The sequence below is a fragment of the Triticum dicoccoides genome, chromosome 2B (genome assembly GCF_002162155.2).
Source record: "Triticum dicoccoides isolate Atlit2015 ecotype Zavitan chromosome 2B, WEW_v2.0, whole genome shotgun sequence".
Classification (NCBI taxonomy): Eukaryota; Viridiplantae; Streptophyta; class Magnoliopsida; order Poales; family Poaceae; genus Triticum; species Triticum dicoccoides.
In genome coordinates this window covers 434,753,565-434,772,098 of record NC_041383.1, presented here as the reverse complement: position 1 = coordinate 434,772,098, position 18,534 = coordinate 434,753,565, and the positions used below count along the sequence as shown (strand labels likewise).

At 47.3% G+C, this 18,534-nt stretch overlaps 2 protein-coding genes and 1 long non-coding RNA gene across 4 annotated transcripts in view; all 3 read left to right on the top strand.

Annotated features, from left to right (window-relative positions):
- The first annotated feature begins 6,470 nt into the window (after positions 1-6,470).
- On the top strand, positions 6,471-10,614 carry LOC119367802. Of its 2 annotated transcripts, XR_005176436.1 has the most exons (4): positions 6,474-6,584; positions 6,679-6,764; positions 7,341-7,434; positions 10,293-10,614. It is a non-coding gene; the product is annotated as an uncharacterized LOC119367802 (long non-coding RNA). The 2 variants fall into 2 exon arrangements; XR_005176435.1 differs by having other exon boundaries at positions 6,471-6,764.
- Positions 10,615-12,204: 1,590 nt separating this feature from the next.
- Positions 12,205-15,521, top strand: LOC119360929. Its single transcript, XM_037626366.1, has 3 exons — positions 12,205-12,546; positions 12,631-12,942; positions 15,231-15,521. The coding sequence occupies exons 1-3, from the start codon at positions 12,307-12,309 to the stop codon at positions 15,519-15,521; spliced, it is 843 nt and encodes a 280-aa protein (XP_037482263.1). The 5' UTR covers positions 12,205-12,306.
- A 313-nt stretch (positions 15,522-15,834) lies between these two features.
- The window catches only part of LOC119364086 (SNF1-related protein kinase regulatory subunit gamma-1-like), a 9,741-nt gene continuing 7,041 nt past the window's right edge, over positions 15,835-18,534 (top strand). Inside the window, exon 1 of the mRNA XM_037629491.1 lies at positions 15,835-16,245. Within this exon, the coding sequence (XP_037485388.1) occupies positions 16,086-16,245 (160 nt within the window). The 5' untranslated portion in view covers positions 15,835-16,085. The remainder of the gene's footprint in view (positions 16,246-18,534) is intronic.

The window sequence follows — 18,534 nt, the reverse complement described above, 5'->3', positions numbered from 1 at the left end:
ATCCATAGCTAAAGATAGAGAACAACTTAGAACAGGAAATAAAAACTACTTAGTGATAAAGCAAACAAGCACACACGAGAATATTCACCCCATGCTATTGCTCCCTGGCAACGGCGCTAGAAAAAGGTCTTGATAACCCACAAGTATAGGGGATCGTCTGTAGCCTTCTTCTATAAATAAGAGTGTCGAACCCAATGAGGAGCTAAAGGCAGAACAAATATTCCCTCAAGTTCTATAGACCACCGATAGAACTCTACACACACTTGACGTTCGCTTTACCTAAAACAAGTATGAAATTATTTTGCAAGAATAAAACTATGAGTGCTTTGCGAGAATAAAACTACGGATAAATTGCAAGGTAATAAAAGTGGATACTTTTGTCAACAAGAAAGTCATTTGTCCCTAGGCAATCGATAACAATTACCGGTAATCATTCTTGCAATTTTATATGAGGGAGAGGCATGAGCTAACATACTTTCTCTACTTGGATCATATGCACTTATGATTGGAACTCTAGCAAGCATCCGCAACTACTACCTCTGTCTCGGTGAATAAGTCATTCACGTAGTTCTAGGTCATCGATTTGAGGAATTAAATATGTGTTATATGTCATGAAAAGTATATCACTAGATTTCTATACGGATGTAGTTTCTAAATATATATATTTTGTCACATATAATACATATTTAGATAGTTAAATCGTCGACCTAGAACTATGTGAATGACTTATTCACCGAGACGGAGGTAGTACTAAAGACCATTAAGGTCATGAAACCCAACCATAGCATTAAGTATCAAGTCCTCTTTACTCCCATAGCCATAACCCACTTATCCGTGTTTAGGCTGTTGTCACCCCCGCAACACTGGCAATAAGCAAACCATGAACATATTGCAACACCCTACAACGGAGTCCCCTCACGTTTGCATGAGAACGGAGGGCACCATAGGACAACACCATAAATAAAATATACAATCATACCAACCAAGATCATGATTAACCCATAGGACAAAACGGATCTACTCAAACATCATAGGATAACCATAGTTCATTGGGAAATAATATATGGAGTTGAGCACCATGTTTAGGTAGAGATTATAGCAGGGAGAAGGGGTGTTACACCGCTGCATAGAGGGGGAGAAAGTTGGTGTTGATGGTAGCAAGATTGTTGATGTAGATCGCCGTCATGATCCTAGTCTCGGCGGCACTCCGACACCACCGGGAGAGAGGGGGAGTGAGCCCCCCTCCTCCTTCTTCTTCCTTGGCCTCCCCCTAGATGGGAGGAGGGTTCCCCTCTGGTCCATGGCCTCCATGCGGCGGAGGGGCAGGATCCCCTCCGAGATTGGATGTCCCCCTCTGTTCTCTTCTGTTTTGCTCTCTCTAGATCTGGCCGAAAACCATTTCTTATATTCCTGGAGATCCATAACTCCAATTGCGTTGATCTTTTTAAATGATTTTTTTCCTGATATAAGCTTCCTTGCGCCCGAAGTACAGCTCCAACCGACGTACGAGGTGAGCACAACCCACCACCACGCGCCAGGGGCCTGGGGCACGCCCTGGTGCATCGTGGTCTGTGTGGGCCTCCATTTGCGGTGATTCCAACTCCTAAAATTCACAAATATTCCAAAATAATTCTCCGTGGAGTTTCATCACGTTTGGACTTTGTTTGATATGGATTTTCTGCGATACAAAAACATGCAACAAACAGGAACTGGCACTGGGCACTGGATAAGTAAGTTAGTCCAAATAAATCATATAAAAAGTTGCCAAAAGTATGTAAAAGTTGAATAATATTGGCATGAAACAATAAAAAATTATAGATACGACGGAGACGTATCAGGGCCCAACTTGGGATTCAGATCCTACTTGGTGCGCCCCATGGCTGCCTCCCCTCTCCCTCCAACCTATATATATATATATATGTGAGGGGCTCCCTAGCACAACACAACATCAATTGTTAGCCGTGTGCAGCGCCCCCCTCCATAATTTACACCCCCGGTCATATTCTCGTGGTGCCTAGGCGAAGCCCTGCGTGGATCACTTCACCATCACCGTCACCACGCTGTCGTGCTGACGGAACTCATCTACCTCCTTGACATCTTGCTGCATCAAGAGGGCGAGGGATGTTATTGAGCTGAACATGTACAGAACTCAGAGGTGTCGTACGTTCGGTACTTGATCGGTCGGATCTAGAAGAAGTTTGACTGCATCGACCGCATTGTCTAACGCTTCCGCTTACGGTCTACGAGGGTACGTAGACACACTCTCCCCCTCTCGTTGCTATGCATCTCCTAGATAGATCTTGCGTGAGCATAGGATTTTTTTTGAAATTGTATGCTACGTTCTCCAACAGTGGGATCTACATGTGAAGCGGAGTACATAGCTTCTTCAGAATCAACAAATGAAGCAGTCTGGATGAAGGAGTTCATATCCAATCTAGGTGTAATACCTAGTGCATCGGGTCCAATGAAAATCTTTTGTGAGAATACTGGGCCAATTTCCTTGGCAAAGGAATCCAGGTTTCACAAGAGAACCAAACACATCAAGAGACGCTCCGACTCCATTCGTGAACAAGTCAAGGATGGAGACATAGAAATTTTCAAGATACATACGGATCTGAATGTAGCAGACCCATTGACTAAGCCTCTTCCACGAGCAAACTATGATCAACACCAAGACTCCATGGGTGTTAGATTCATAAAAATGTAATCTAGATTATTGACTCTAGTGCAAGTGGGAGACTGAAGGAAATATGCCTTAGGAGAATGATGTGATGGACAAGACCCATCTGTTAGCTTAGCATATTAATCATTCAGTTTATTGTTATTGCTTTCTTCATGTTAAATACATATTCCTTCGGCTATGAGATTATGCAACTCCCGGATACCGGAAGAATACCTTGTGTGCTATCAAACGTCACAACGTAACTGGGTGATCATAAAGATGCTCTACAGGTATCTCCGAAGGTGTTTGTTGAGTTGGCACAGATCAAGGTTAGGATTTGTCACTCCGAGTATCGGAGAGGTATCTCTGGGCCCTCTCGATAATACACATCATAAGCTTGCAAGCAAATGACTAAGGAGTTAGTTACGAGGAGATGTATTACGGAACAAGTAAAGAAACTTGCCGGTAACGAGATTGAACTAGCTATGAAGATACCGAGATCGAATCTCGGGCGAGTAACATACTGATGGACAAAGGGAATTACGTATGTTGTCATAACATTTCGACCTATAAAGATCTTCGTAGAATATGTAGGAGCCAATATGGGCATCCAGGTTCCGCTATTGGTTATAGACTGAAGAGGTTTCTCGGTCATGTCTACATAGTTCTCGAACCCGTAGGGTCCGCACGCTTAAACGATCGTTGACGATATAGTGTTATATGAGTTATATGATTTGGTGCCGAATTTTGTCCGGAGTCCCGGATGAGATCACGGACATGATGAGGAGTCTCAAAATGGTCGAGAGGTAAAGATTGATATATAGGATGATGGTATTCGGACACCGAAATAGTTTCAGAGTGCACTGGGTAGTCATCGGGTCAACGTAAGGGGTTCCGGACACCCTCAGTAAGTGTATGGGCTTAATGGGCCAAAGGAGGGGACAGACCAACCCAATAGGGGGCTGGTGCGCCCCTCTACATGGCAGGCCAGCCCTAGGGGGAAGGAAAGGGGAGGGATGGCCCCTCCTGCCTTTCCCTCCTCAGGGGAGAAAGGAAAGGGGGGGGCGCCACCTCCTCCTTCCTTCCTCCCGCACTTATATAAGGAAGGGGGCGCCACTTGGGAGGACCCCAAGTAGGATTTGACCTACTTGGGGGGCGCCTCCTCACTGCTCCCTCCACCCCCACCTCTATATATGTGGGAGGGGTGCACCTAGCACAACCAGAACAATTGCTTAGCCGTGTGCGGCGCCCCCTCCACTGTTTAAACCCCCGGTCATATTTTTGTAGTGCTTAGGCGAAGCCCTTCAGAGATAACTTCATCATCACCGTCACCACGCCGTCGTGCTGCCGGAACTCATCCACTACCTTGTTGTCTTACTGGATCAAGAAGGCGTGGACGTCACCGAGCTGAACGTGTGCTGAACGCGGAGGTGTCGTACGTTCGGTACTCGATCGGTTGGATCGCGAAGAAGTTCGACTACATCAACCGTGTTGTCAAACGCTTCCGCTTACGGTCTACGAGGGTACATAGACATACTCTCCCCCTCGCTGCTATGCATCTCCATGGATATATCTTGCATGTGCGTAGAAAAAAATTGTTTTCCATGCAACGTTTCCCAACAACAACAAGACCAAGACTCGGGACAACACAAACCAACGTACCCCGCCCATTGTGCCAAGAGGAAGTCGACAAGTGGATGGCAGGGATTGGGAGGACCTAGAAGAGGAGGAGTCGAGAGAGCTCCGGCGATGGTGTACATTGCGCCCCGAAGGCCCACACCCAGAGTAGTAGCCGACACCGACAAGAGTTGTGCCACCGGGACCCCTCGAGCAACGAGATATCGCCTTCAAGGAGGGAACAACACCTTGCCGCCGCCACCTAGTCCAAAGGCTAGACCAAGAGTTTCCGCTGAGCATGAGTGAGGGAGTTTGATCGGGGCCAAAGCAATGCCTCCAGGGAGGGGACGGCCCCCATGGATGTTGCCATTGCTAGCCTCAGCGTCGCGAAGCATGGATTGCTCCTAGCTCAAGATCACAAAACCCAAAGTCCCGGAGCTGCTCAATCAGGCTGGCCACCATGATGGGAGGCGTCACATCAAGCAGTACAACAACCTCCACCATCTCCACCACCACCTCGCATCTGGAGTCGAACCACCCACCGCCAGGAACTACCACCAACCAGCGAAGCCACCACGCCCAGCGGACCCAGGCCACCAGTGCAAAGACCACCAGTGGGCGAGAAGAGGCAAAGCACACTGGCCAATACCACCGGTCTAGGCCCGCCCAACACCGCCGCCCTCCCCCTCCCCCCTCCCCCGAAGCTAAGGGCAGCCCCTCCACCTCCATGGTGCCACGAGCATCACCAAACTCCGCCAACTTCCGCCAGCAGAGTCGCATATCCAACCCACCACTCTCCACCTTCTTCTCAGTGCGGCAACCTCCTACCACCTCCAGCCACGACAAGCCGAGTCGCCGCCACTGCATAGGCTAGATCCAGACGGGGAGGGAAGCCCACTCGAGCCGCTGCATCCGCCTGGAACACCGTCGACATCGTTCCTCCCGTCCAAGCCTCCTCGAGCTCGTAGTCGATGCCAAGTGCGCACCCAGCCGCCGCGCGTGTGAGCCTCCGCCGGATCTGACTTCCCACGCCCCCCGGCCGATGCGAGGAAGTGAATAGGCCCGCTGTTGCCAACGCAACACAGACTTTGCCCGACGACGCCCACTAACGACAGTGGAGGAGGGGGGAGCTACAGTGACATGCTAGGGTTTTCTCCAGGGGCGCCCGCGGGGCGCCACGGGAGGGAGAGGGGGAGAGGACCTTGGCGTAGTTATAAACTTGATCAAATTTTATAAAGTTTTGATTTTTTTTTGATAAATCTATACGCACTGCAGTATAAAACGGAGGGAGTATTAAATACACGAGGGTGTAGTTATTATCGTGCGCCTCGACGTAGCACACCCCGAACCTTCTGGATTATTACATACTAAATATATTAACCTGGGCCCCACATAATCTGACGAAGCCAGCTGAAAGAGGGTAAGAAGGAAGAAAACCAGCTAATCTGGCCACGTCCACACGGGCTGTCCATGAGCCGCCTCGCCGCAGGATTATTTGTCCAAAAGGACCCCCTGTCGAACGCTATTGACAAAAAAGACTACCTACGGATAAAAATGTCAAAAAAGACCCCCTCACCAGTGGCGGCAGGCGCGGCAGGTGACACGTGTCACCTGCCGCCACACCAGGAGGCGGCGGGCCCGGCCGCCATGACAGGAGGCGGCCGCGCGCGGTATAACAGATTTGGCACAGTGCAACGTAACGGGTGAGGCCAGGTGGGCCATGCCGCCGCTGGCTGAGGCGGCCACTGCTGCCCATGCCGCGCCCAGGCCGACAGCAGCATCTTCACGGGAAGCGAGGCGCGGGCCCGGCCGCCACCGGGTGAGGCGGCAGCGCGCATGCGGCCCGACAGCCCCTGACGGTGCTGATTTCTACGGCGCTGATTTCTATGACAGCGACCTGGCGGCGCTAATTTGGACGGCCTGCTGCAGCGCGTGATTTCCGCAGATGCTTTGTAAATTGGAATCTGATTCCCGCAGCCTGCATGATTTCCGCTTCTTGCCGACACCCGAGAGCGGTGTAGTTGCTGCGTGTGATGAGACACCGCAATGCTGGAATCCGAGGCTGTGGTAGTTGAGTGTACCTCGTTCTGCCGACAATACAGTGCTCCTCCTCTTTATATACGCACAATCGCGGCTGCGCATACACTCTCTCGAATATCTCTCCTTGCCTTCACTGCCTCTCCACTCTGTCTAAGTCTACAAGAATACACAGAAGGAAATACTTGGTAGCTACTTTCACTCGTGATTTTGGCCGATTTAGAGTTGGTTTTCGAAGATGGTGAAGTTGAAGAAAAGATAGATTAAGGTAAGATCTATCCATTTTTGTTGGTTTTGTTTGCATGCATGATGTTTTTGTTCTGTTTGATTAGTTCCTAAGTGTGTACTCTATGTTGTTTTAGGCATTATTTCAGCACTTGGAGGAGTCATTTGGAGTTTCTGGAGTAGGATTTGCCGTGCTAAGTGAAGTACGAAGGGGGAGATCAAGGTATGAGCTTTGCAATACATGGATTTTTTTGTGATGCACGGTGGTAATTAGTTAGTCATTTAGCTCGTCATTAGCTATGTGATGTTAGTGCTTAGAGGTTCGGAAAAAATTCAAACGACGGATACAACATTTAAACTATTTTTTTGATAAGAGTAGGTTGAAGATGTTGTATCAATGTTAGTTGCATACATTTGTATTGACATGCGAGAAGCTCTTAATACGGTAATTAAGAAAAAATTACACTGTAATTGTTCATTGCATGTGGTATGATATTTCATGTGGTATGTTTATTAATAAGTCTATGGTTAGGAAATCGTAGGTCTACTTTGTTATGTCACAATAATCTAAATTTTATATGTTAAGATTAGGTGGTAATGTACTTAATGATAAATGTAATTAGGTAAAATAATTCATCTTAGTAGCAAACAAGGAGGAGATGACGTGATTGAAGAAATTGTGTTACCATCTTCGCTATCCCTTTTGAGATGATGACCACATACATGCAAGTGCTATTTTCATACTTTTGATAGCAGAAAGAAAAATCCGTGTGTAATATTGATGTTCATGTGATAATAGGTTGACTCTGTTCATATATTACTGGTGACGGATATTTATTCGAACTATTTGGACGCTTAATTGCATTTGCAAGCACATCCATATTGGACCTAAGGTATAAAATGACGCCGTAATTTTGTTAATATTTTTTATATTGATGTACTGTCATGCCGCTGCAAATATTATTATTTGTAAATAAATGAATTTTATCGTATGATATGAAAAACATTATATCATGCCAGAAGAAATTAGATATTTTACTCATATGATATTTAAATGTTATTATCGTAATATTATGTTTAGTGGTTGTTTGGATAGCGAGTACTTACCCTCAGTTTTGTCATAACCTGTTGTAAGGAAATTATGTAGAAAACCATATTTTACTAAAAGTCGTTTTTCCAGAAGCTAAGTTTTTGCATGTTACGAGAACTATTTTAGGATATTTTTGGGGTAGTTAGAGAAAAGCAAACAGAGTTTTAGTTTGTTACGCTCATAGACAAATTTGAGAAAAATAGATCTTGAAATACCCGTTAACCAAACAACCCCTTAAAGTCTAAGCAAATGATTCTAAAAACAAACCGAATATTTATAACGAAAATACGGTTATTATTTTAGTCATAAGATATGTAAATGTTGTCATCGTTACTAAATGTTCAGTTACTAATTATTTGAAATGTAAACATGTATGTTGGTTAGGTACTATGGAAAATTTAGTAGTGTACTATGGGAACGTCTTACGCGACGGTCCATGCGGGGTGGATGTGTCCTTCCGTGAGTCGACTACAGTAGTGGTGAGAGACATGGTCAACATGGGTTACGCAGCTGTTAGAAGGTGCATCCGAGCGGTGTTTGGCCCAGTGATGCAGGAAAAAAAATGACAATGGAGGCCTTCGTCGTTGACGGAGGAAATGATGGGACAGTTGCCCGTTGGGGTTTGCGGCCTGTCACAGGTGATCGGTCGTGGGGGTCGTACATGAGGTTTGCAAGCAATCCCAATAACTCAATGTATGGTCAGCCGATGGTGTGTGTGGAGTTCATTTCAGTCACTGATGTTGCCGGATGCAGTAGCAGGGGTGGTGAGGTCGAGTTGGCCATCACATCAGCCCCTAACATCGGCCCATCGGAACCGAGGGGCGGCCAGCCTGTGTATGACACAGGATATTGGTCGGCGGCCGTTGACATGAGCGAACACGTGGAGGGATTGCCGGAGGCGCTAGATGATGATGATCATTCTTCTGCGTCTTCGGAGTCAAGCGGAGAAGAAGATGTTCCTCCTCAGAGGGCGGTCGCGGAGGCACTGCAACCTGGGTTTTTACAGGATATGAGCATCACCAATGAATTTCACTCTGCTTCTGGCCTAGGAGCGGGAAGCCTGGAGGTTGGGCAAGTTTTCCCAGATAAGAAGTCTGCTTACCAGGCAATGGGTAGCTATGCAATCGGCATCCACCGCCAGCATAGAGTGAAGCAGTCTGATAAAAAAGAGTTGAAGGTCATATGCATCCACACCGTGAAAGGTTGCCGCGGAAGAGTTCTCGCTAGACTGAAGCCTGGGGTATGTCAGTCATGGCATATCACAAAAAATAGTGGAGCATACCTGTGAGCAAACTGGGACTCTTTCAGATCACTGCAATGTGACAGCAAAATTTGTGGCACAAACGATGGAAACAATTGTGCAGGGAAGTCTCAACATTAGTGTTAGGGCTTTGCAAAAAGATGCAGAGGATCTAATTGGATTCCCTGTTAGCTACAGCAAGGCTAGGCATGCGAAGGAAAATATATTCAAGAACTTGTATGGTACCTATGAGGAGGCATATTCTTATGCCCCTAGAATGCTTCATCAAATAGCAAGTGCTAATAGGGGGACTCAAGTTTGGCGGAGAGAACGTCCAAACCCAATGAACCCGGGTGAGCTAATCTTGGACCGCTTATTCTGGGCATTCGCCCAGACTATACAAGCCTTCAGGCACTGTCGCCCGGTATTATCTGTTGATGGTACCTTTCTCACTGGAAAGTACAAGGGCACACTATTGGTGGCGATTGCAGCGGATGCAAATAATCAGCTTCTTCCTATTGCATATGCATTGGTCGAGAGCGAGAACAAAGATAGCTGGTTGTGGTTCCTGAGCTGCGTGAAGATTGGTGTCGTGAAAGAGCGTAAAGGTGTTTGCATCATTTCTGATCGCAACACTGGATTATTAAGCGCTCTTGAAATAATTAAGGCGTCGGAAGAAGAGTGGGGCTGGCCCGATCTAGAGGGAAGGTGGTGCATGAGGCATTTGGCAGCAAACTTTTACTCCAAATTCAAAAACAAGGATTGGTTCAAGTTATTCAAGAGGATGTGCATGCAAAAAACTGTTGCCAAAATGAATGCGAGCACTGCCTATCACAGCCCTAATTGAAGAAACTTGGAACCGGACCCTGTCATACTTTGCAGACAGGGTCACCGTCGCCAAAGCACAAGTTGAATTGAACAAGCCATGGTCCGAGAACTTTAACATGTACAATCTGTACAACACTTGGAACGGTGAGTTCTGGGCTTGGGGCATTGATATGAACTACAAAATGTTGTGGCCAGATGGGCCGAAATGGGTTCCGAACACCGACTTGATGAGAACCGCAGAGGGACGACGTCAGTCTAGGCGTCATCGCAATGACATGGACCATAGCCAGATGGGAGAACCAAGGCGATGCCGCGTTTGCAGGTGTCCTGGACATTCACGCAAAGACTGCCCGTATCGAGCCAACAACAACGCATGATGTTGATATATATGTACTCGCCATGTCTATTTATATTTCTACTCGTTATGTGTACTTATATTGAATTTAAATTCATTCTCTTTGTATTATTGTACTCCTGATGTTAACTTCAGATAATTAATGTAAATCGTATCTCTTTGTATTTTTTAAGTTAATTTAGATTTGCATTTGTATTTCGGTCTTCCTCGTAATTTATATTTGTATGTTTGTGTGCAGGTTATGGGTGAAGTGCCAGTGCTTTTGCAGGGGCCCCATGACGCCGGGCACCGTTGCCACCTATTTTTGAAACCAAATACTAAGCATGATTATCGGCCTTTCAGACTTCGAACCATAAAGAAAACATGGCCAATACACAATCATTTCCTTGCTCACCTTGACGCTTATGGACTACAAGGTTTTGCTAGGCTCACATCATGCGACGACCAAGTACGTTCGGACCCATCCCTTTTGACATCCCTCGTTGACCGGTGGAGACCTGAAACCCACACCTTTCACTTTCGTTTTGGGGAGCTTGCACCTACACTGAAAGATGTTTCTATGATCACTGCTCTACCAATTAGAGGTGAACCGGTAGTCTCTCCACGAGTGTCTCCATCTTGGGCATTAGATATAGCAGCCCGTCTTGGGATGGAAATGCCAGAATCACAACGTTCTGGTAACCCTCGGGGCATCCCACTCGTCTAGCTTCGTGATAACTTTCTTAATTTATCTAGCTTCGCCAATGAGGAGACGAGAAAAAGACATCTGTTTGCATATTTGTTGTGGCTCCTCGGGAATCTATTTCCAAATTCACATGGGGACGTTGTTGTCCCTAGTCTCATCTACATTGCGGAGAATATGGTAGATGAACCTTTACCCGAGCAGCCAAAATACAGCTTCGGTTCTGCCATGCTATCTCATACATACAGAGGCTTGTGTGATGCCACGCAAAAAACCTCTTTCGCACACAAAGCTCCATTACTTTGTGTCGCCTATGAGTTTCTACAATTGTGGTCCTGGGAATACCTCCCTGTAGGACGACCTCGTATAGTACAACCCATATACCCATATGACTTTGGCGAGGGTGCTAGCGCAACTATGGCCACCAGGTGGACAAAGGCACGGAAACGTTGGTCTCCAGATATTGCGAAAAATTGTTACCCTATGTACCACCAGCAGTTTGAGATACTTGATGAGGCAGAAGTCACATGGAACCCGTGGACTCAGGACCAGCTAAAAATGGTCTTTGATGCTCGACACTTCACACCAGGCATGTTGACCGATAGTGCATTCTGGCTGACTCGCTGCAACTTATTGTTCCTGTGGTGTGTTGAACCTTACAACCCAGAGCGTGTAATGAGACAGTTCGGTCTCTATCAAGAAATTCCACCACCTTTTCTCAGACGTATCGATGAGGAAACACATAAGTAAGATGTGACATCCCTAAATAGTTAGTGTCATTTTTAATTTACTAAACTCACACTTTGTTACATAATTTGCAGACTAACCAATATGGGCAGGGGTTGGAGTTTATACGATTGGAGGGAAGAGAACAGTGAATGGGTACAAAAGTGGACAAATGAAGCGCTAGCAGATATAGTGCGTCAACTTAGGTATATTTTATGTACATTATTTTTTTACGATGATCATACGATGCGTGAAGATGCTTTGCTTTCATCACAACGGTTTATGTAATTATTTAATTTTGCAGGCCGTACGATGGAAGTACAGATCAAGCGTACAAGCAGTGGTACTGCATGAACACACGTGCTAGCCTGGCCAGTCAGCCAGCTACTATACCAACACATCTCACACAAGAGGAGCAGGCACGGAGACATGTTGAGCTGCATGCAGCTTACTATCGTGACCACCTGGTAATCACTTGTAACTTTTTTAGGTCCATCATTTCATAATCATTGGAACTAAATAACATCCAAATATTGTTCAGCTTGAAAATGTCAACGAAGTAGGGCAGATGGCTACGGATAGCATGCCGGCCCAGGGCCCATATCGCAAGACTTTCCAGAAACTTTTGCAACAATTCGTGGCAAAGAAGTTCAGATGCGGTAGAGGCGACGACGTTGCCACTGGAGCATACATGCCGGTAGCGAGGTCAGCCAGACCGAGTGCGGCACCATCGTCCAGACCGAGCGAGGCGCGTACGAGCCATGAGCAATGGGGGGAGGGTCCGAGTACTAGAACGACATTGCCACGACATGACTCATCTCTGCCACTGCATCGCTCTTCTTCGATGCAGCTTCGTCAGGGGCAAACATCTCAGGACCATGGCACGGGCTTGGATTCGATGCCCGAGCAGTTTCTTTCCCCTAACCCATATGCGTACACAGGATATGATGCATACACCCAAGGTGAGGGATCTCAGCCGTTTCTCTCCACGCGAGGGATCCCCATGCCCGAGGAGACTCGTGTACCAGATTTAAACCAGCACCAAGTACAATGGCCAGACAGTATAGGAGAGGGATATGCTCAGGTAGTCATGTTTACATTTCAATGCATTTACAATGATATCATATATTATCCTCTAACAGTTTGTTTAAAATGTTTCTATGTGCAGGACACACCTGATGTTAATTGGGGCGATGAGAACACCCAACGCGGCGTCAACACAGGCCTCCGAGGAGCATCACATGATCATGGCGTCAACACAGGCCTCCGGGGAGCATCACATGATCTTGGCGACACGGTTACATCATTAGTTACAGAGTTCTTCGGAGGGGATGTTATTGGCCCATATTTTATCCCCCCGGAGTCACAACCATACGCCTACAATTACGCTTCAGGTTCGCAACAAGGATTCGCGACTCCACCACCTACGCAGGACTCGCAGACACATGAAGCCGAAGTGGAGTACGGCCGCGGTCTTCGTGTGACCCGACCACCTAATCGCTTGTCGCCTTCCGGTCGTAAGAAAAGGCCAGGTGGTCGTCGTTAAGTAGGGTGATTCATCTATGCACGTGCGCGACCCATTGTATCTATATATGTGTGTATCAGACTTTTCGATTTGAACATCTATGTTTGCTGAAATAAAAATGCACCAGTCAACGCTTTCCCTTCAATATTTTCAGGCAACGCTTTCCCCTCAATATTTTCCCGCCAACGCTTTCCCTCCATATGTTCCGCCACCCGTTTCCCGCCAACCCCTTCCCGCCATATCTTCCCGCCACTCGTTTCCCGCCATATGTTCCCGCCAACCCTTTCCCGCCATACTGCACTCGTTCTTTCCCGCCATTTTCTCCTCTCTACCTATAAAACCCCCTTCAGACGGAGGTGGATAAGCATTCGAGTGTAGTGTAGTCGAGATGTCCCATTATCCTTTCGATCGTAGTTTTCACCCTGGGATGAGCAGGACTCTTCTGAGGCTAGCTACCGATTTCAGGATGGACAATGGGATAGTTCCATGGGACGAACTCACCAGTAGTGACACCATAATGAATGAGTTGACTCACCAATTACGTAGGTCTGGGTGGTCTGAAAGGACCTATGAGGAGGTACGTAAAGAACTTCTTAGGTTGCATGCAAGGTGGAAGAATGTAGTGGAGCCGAAGAGTGAAACTTTCAGAAGGACTACAGAAATGCATCCATTTTTATGGACTGAGGAGAGCGAGGATGAAGATGATATCTTCATGCCGCCGCTTCCGGGTGCTGCATCATCAAAGGGCAAGAGTTCTGCATCGTCTAAGGGCAAGAGTACTGCATCCTCGAAGAGTAAGAGTTCTGCATCGTCCAAGGGTAAGAGTTCTACATCCTCGAAGGGCAAGAGTTCTGCATCGATGGAGGATGACGATGATGCCTTCATGTAGTTTTATTCCAGTTCTACCGTTTAATTCGGATGTACTTGCATTATTAGTTTGTACTCTGTTATTGTAGGGCATTATGTTCTATCTTAATTTTATTTTGTAGTTGTTGCACGATGTTCGATATTAGTGGAGGGAAAGAAAATGCCACTACTTTATTCTTAAACTATATTTTTTTTTCCATTACGACACGGCACAACTGAAAATAAGATACATTGTAGGAATATACCTACATTTAACTCCTGAAATAAAGCTACATTAAAGTGCAGAAATAAAGATACAAATGATTGCGGAATTTTAAATACTACCACAGGAATCTACTGAGTCCAGCGTGGATATTTTCCTTTTCCATCGCCAGCTTCTTCTGCTGCCTTGGCCTGACGAGCCCTTTCTTTCTTTCTCTGCCTCTCTGCCTCACGAGCCTCCTTTCGCTGTCGTTCCTGCTCCTCCATGCGACGAGCCTCTTCCCTGTTTTTCTTTCCCATTTCCTCAAAAAAAACGGTGTTGCTCCGCATAGTATTCTTTTAACTCTCTCTCTCTTGCTCTGCTTTCTCCTCAGCTTCCGCCTTCTCGCGTCGCTCTTCCGCAAATAAACTATTCCACGCACGGCGACTTCTTTCACGAATCTCAGTCACTGCCCAAGCCGGCTTCTCCGTATCAATCCAATGATAGTACATGCACAGAGGCAGAGGAGACTACAACAAGAAACAAGAATGTTACTAAAGAATCAATAAAAATACCAACAATATCTATTCGTGATGGTTAAAGCATACCGGAGGCTTGTCGTACTCTGAAATAGCTACGGCAGGATCTTCCTCATAATTGGCGCACATGAAAAACTTCATGCCCAACCAATCTGAAAAATCCGTCACCTCCTTCACCTTGCAAAGATCGCCACACCAACATCGCAGGACTACCACCCCAGGAGGCAAACTTGCGTTCTTCATTTTCCTCGGCCTAATGCTTTGATCCGAGCAAGGCAAACTCATACCGACTGAAAAAAATTGTGTTATACACTTTGCGCAGTGGCGATTTCAAGGATGGCTGGACGAGAGCCTCGGTGTCTCCTTTTATAAGCCCAGACGATAAATAATGGCGAGAAAATTAAGCAGTAAATTTTAGGATCCCTGTAGTGTCGGCACAATAGCTTCCCGCAGTATTGGATTCCCGCAGCGAGTGACTGATGCCGTCGCATCCTCTCAAGCAATAGCCAGAGCGATTCTCACAGTGCGGTCCTATCCGTTGAGGCAAAAGAAGCTAAAGCAAGACTGATTCTTGGGCGAAAGAAGCATCAGCGTGCATTTTCCCGCTCGTGGGAATGGTCGCTGTTGCACACGGGAATCAGCGCCATCTGCAATAGGAAAATGCGTCGGGCGTGAAGAAAGATGCCGCCTCCTCCGGTGGCGGCCTGGCCCACGCCTCGGCCCGCGCGCAGCTGAGACTGTCGGACGGGAAGCGACAGCGGCAGAGCTCGCCGCCTCACCTAGTGGCGGCCGGGCCCACCGCTCCTGGCCCGTTCCGTCCCAGCTACTGCACTGTGCAAGAACCCGTTGTGCACCGCGCGGCCGCCTCCTGCGGTGGCGGCTGGGCCCGCCGCCTCCTGGCGTGGCGGCAGGTGCCACGTGTCGCCTGCCGCACCCGCCGCCACTAGTCAGGGGGTCCTTTTTGACGTTTTTATCTGCAGATAGTCTTTTTTGACAATAGCGTTCGGCAGGGGTCCTTTTGGACAAAAAATCCTCGCCGCAGCGGTTTTGCTCGTCTGGTCGCCAGAAACAGACTTGGAAGGACAAAGCTCGATCTCGAGCAGCATCGATGACATGTGGTCCCTCTATATTGTGCTCCCCTCCTGTCAGCGTGCTTCGTGGACGCACGCCGCGGAGAGCAGCACGTCCTCGCACTCGCACGCGGGCCCCCCTCTCGCGTTGACAGTTTAGACTCGCAGAGATAAGAACAAGGATCCACTACACTGACTGCGGAGGCGGAGTGCCAGTATTATTAGTATCAGCGGGTTCGCATCCGTCGACGCAGCAATTTGGCTTAGAGTTTAATATATCTCTTGCATTTCCCCGCGCGTAGCAGCAAGCAGAAGAGGAGAGAGAGATCGCGCAGTTATTTACAGAGCTGTTGGGAGAATCCAGGAGGAAGTACTCCGGTCCGGCCAAGAAGGGGGAGACAGAGTGGGGGAGGCGGAGGACGCCGAGTTTGGGGAGAGGAGATGGAGACGGACAGCCCGCGGAGCCCGGAGGCGGAGATCGGGCACCGGGTGGAGGACCTGTGGGAGGTGGCGCAGCCGCAGCTGTCCCCGTCGGAGAAGCTCAACTCCTGCTTCGAGGACATCCCCGTCGCCGCCTTCCCGCGCACCCACCCCTCGCAAGGTAAATCCTCTCGCTCGCTTGCTTGCTTGCTTGCGCTCTTGTTTCTACTGTACCTATATGTTTGCCCCTGTCTTGCTCTGCTGCAACAACAGTAGCGTAGCGCGAGTTGGTCCAAATGTGACTGCTTGTGAGCGACCGGGTTTCCTAGCGCCAAGAAAAACTCGCGTCGCTCCGTGTCGAGAATTGGAGCCACACCGGCAATTTCTCCTTTGGATGCCGATTCCATCTGTATCGTTGTTTGTGCAGATACTGGTGCAAACCTGATGCTCGATCGTCTCTTCTCTCTTGCCTCTTGCTGTGCCGTGCGCGCTCCGTGTCAGCACTCAGCAGCTGACGTGATGTGCTCGTCCCTGTCCTGCCTGCCTGCCTGCCATTCATGTCGACCGACGGGGGCATCAGACCAGGCGTGTCTATCTTTTTGAGTTTTGTGCTGTCGTGGCCATTCTAGTGAACGCGCATAGCCCACTTCCAGGTTGATTCTTGATATCAGTGGGCAGTAGCACTGTTCTGGTGTACGACTGAAAATGCAGTGGAGGTTTGAAAGCTTCTAGCAAGTGTTCCAAAATCCCAGTACGTTCAACTCTTCAGGCTAAGGGAGTTATGCTTGCTCTTGTTGAGAGGTCTTTTTCACTTCTTAGACCACCGAAACAAGAGCCGTCCGGGACTCTCTTTGCTTTATGCCATTATAAATTATATATGTGACTGACGTGTATTGATATTATGTGACTGACGTGTATTGATAACAGCTTATGCTAAACTAAGAAATGACTCCCAGTACCTGTCTATCATGATCAAAATATATCTTCTGGAACTATTAATCCCCAATTGGATTAGGCCAGTTGGCTAAATAAACTATTTTTAGCTTTTGTTTTGTAAAAGAAGATTTGTGTGGATGCGTTAAATTGTACTCCCTCTGTACTTAAATATAAGATGTTTTGGATATTTCGATATGGACTACGTACGGACTCAAATATGAACAAACACCTAAAGTGTGTATATACATCCGAATCAGAAAAAAGTTGAGAAAGATGGACGCGCATAGGGAGGTGGCGTTGTCTGGCACTGTGGTGGTGTCGAGGGCAGGCCTGGTAAGGTTGATGCGTCAGTACCTGCTCTGAAGATGAATTAGTGGAAGACGATGGTGGCGGCCTCTGCAGCGTGCGCATGCGGTGACCACTGAGAGTGCGCTGGACCAGTGGTGTGTGCCCCAGACCCGGCAATGCAGCTTGGTTGGGCCCTCCGGCTTCAGATGTTGGCTTTGATGTGAGGTCTTGGTATGCGGCTCAGACAATCTGCATCCCTCATCAAGTTGAAAGGAGTAGTGACAGATGTTGCCGAGATGGTGGCTTCGGACTTATTGATGTATTACTTTGTAAGGTCTAGGTGAATAGTTAATAAAATGTCTGCATGCATCGTCCTGATGCCCGGTGGTCATCCTCCTTGTCGGAAAAAAATACCTTTCTCAACAGAAAAAATTATAGTACTACCTTGCTTTCTAGGGGGGTCACCAGTATGTATGATTTTCTCCCGATATAAAGGAAACTGTACAAAGAGGTGCAGCCTTTGCAATCAACTTTTTGCCTAACTTGGCCACGTCTATTTCTGTGTTGAAGTCACTCCTTCCTGATAAGTATTTTAAATCAACGATGCTAACATGAGCAACTCCGACTTGGCCACTTGATAAACCAAGTGACTTGGTGATGATAGGGTCAGAAATCCAAAACTGTAACTGAACTTTGCCAATTTCATGCTGAAAGTTCTCAACAAGGGTTCTGTTCTAGCTCTGTGGCTAAACTCATTTGTGGCCCGAATGATGCCCATTCAAGCAAGTCTATACGAATCTTGAATTGGTGTGGTGCTTGAAACATGACTTTAGAGCAAGTCAAGCAGAGCCCCGAAAACACAACCCCCTATATCTCCACATAGGGGCTTTTACCTTTATATAGTATTCTAATGGTACTGACCCACATCCAAAACATCAATCAACATCATAATTATTAATTGCAATTAAGATAAGACCTGAGAAGAAATGATTAGCACCAACTACCATTGATTAACACATAATTATTATTAGGATACAATCATAGCACACAAACGCCCCAATCTTATCTGTAGGTTGACACCAAGTTAGGATGGATTAGGACATAATTATGATTAGCACTTCTCGAATAAAAAATGGTTAGCGCAAGGGTCGGGGCGCCAAGGGAGCCCAAAGATGAGGTGTCCCGAGCTCTGTTTACCGGATACCCTCAGAATAGAAGGTGGGATAGGGCCTATGCTTTTTTTTTG